Source organism: Lipotes vexillifer, unplaced genomic scaffold (genome assembly GCF_000442215.2).
Source record: "Lipotes vexillifer unplaced genomic scaffold, Lipotes_vexillifer_v1.1 scaffold1691, whole genome shotgun sequence".
Taxonomy (NCBI): Eukaryota; Metazoa; Chordata; class Mammalia; order Artiodactyla; family Lipotidae; genus Lipotes; species Lipotes vexillifer.
Genome location: NW_006789046.1, coordinates 2,160,328 through 2,161,672, shown reverse-complemented (window position 1 = coordinate 2,161,672; position 1,345 = coordinate 2,160,328). Strand labels below are relative to the sequence as shown.

At 56.7% G+C, this 1,345-nt stretch overlaps 1 protein-coding gene across 1 annotated transcript in view; it reads right to left on the bottom strand.

The window, feature by feature from the left end:
* CBX4 (chromobox 4) overlaps nucleotides 1-1,345 on the bottom strand; it is a 21,520-nt gene that overhangs the window by 3,847 nt on the left and 16,328 nt on the right. The window contains exons 7-8 of the mRNA XM_007462388.1: nucleotides 361-389; nucleotides 204-269 (exon numbers count right to left, since the gene is read on the bottom strand). Coding sequence (XP_007462450.1) covers nucleotides 204-269; nucleotides 361-389 — 95 coding nt within the window. The remainder of the gene's footprint in view (nucleotides 1-203; nucleotides 270-360; nucleotides 390-1,345) is intronic.

The following is a 1,345-nucleotide window of genomic DNA, read 5'->3' as shown; positions in this document are numbered from 1 at the left end:
CCCCCCCCGCAAGCTGCAGCAACCGCCAAGGATGTTGGTTAGAGAAGCCGAGGCCCCAGCCGTGCCCATTCAGACCCGGGGGGAGGGGACTCCTGCCAGCCCCCTCCCGGCCCTTTCCCCCTTTCCTGTTGCAGCGTTGGCCCACTCTCCCATTCCCATATACGGTCACGGCTGCGAGAGGCGGCTGCTTGAGGGACGCTCACCTGTTCTGGAAGGCGATCAGCAGCCGGGGATCCAGGATGTTCTCCTCGGGTTCCCACGTGTTATATCTTGCAAGGGAAAAGGGAGGGGGACACGGCGTAAAAAAAAAAACCGAGCCAGCTTTGCGGCCTCCAGGTGGGGAATGACATAAGGCCCTACTCTGCCTTCATGAACCGAAAGCTATTTAGCTGTGGATGTGGGGGTGGAGAGTAAATTTCTGCAGGCCTGACACGGTCCCTGATATACACCCTCCCCGAGTCAAAATAAACACACAAGGGCAGGAAGAAAGGGGAGGGGTAAGGAAAATGAAACTAGCAGTTTATTTTGCAGTTGTCAAGAATTTTAAGCATGTTACTGCGACATGTTCCAAAGCCACTTTGCTCACCAGGAACCCTGCGTGCAAAGCAGCCAAAATGCAAAGTCGCAGTCCCCTCCTCCTCTCCCCAGCCCCGAGTCTCCGCGAGGGCTTCAGCCATTCTCCATTTGACCCCTAATCCGATAACCGTCAGCCAAGCGGCCCCCCACACCCCCTCGCGGCCCTGGAGCCCGCTGTCACGGGCAAGCAACCCCCAAATACTCAGCAACACAAAAATATGCCTGTGTGTGTGTGTGTGTGTGTGTGTGTGTGTGTGTATGTGTATGTGTGTGTGTGCCTGCGCGTCTGTCTCCATCCGGTGCCTTCGCATTTCAAATTAAAAAAAAAAAATTCCCCACCAAAAGCGCCGCAGTGACAGTTCCCAACATTTTCTGCTTTTTTTCTTCCTCTCCCTACACCACTAGGAGGGAAGAGGCACACAATTGCATTTTCGTCGCTTTTTAATTTTTTTTTTTTTTTTGGTTTTGCAATATGGAGCCGTTCGGTGGAGGGAAAGGGGAAAGGAGCCATTTTCTGCTGCACATCAGTCAGTGCCTGCGCCCTCCCTCCCTCCGCCGGCCTCCCCGGCTCGGCCCCGCGTCTCTCCAGCTCCTCCGGCTCCTTTTAGTGCATAAATTAGTGATGGCATTTCCCGGAGAGCAGAGCACAACACAGGGCGCCGGGCTCGGGCTCGGCGGCTCGGCTTCCCCAGTGCCTGCCACCGACTTCCCCACCCCCTCCTCCCTCCACCCCCCCTCCACCCCGCCTCCCGTCCGCTCCCCCCACCAC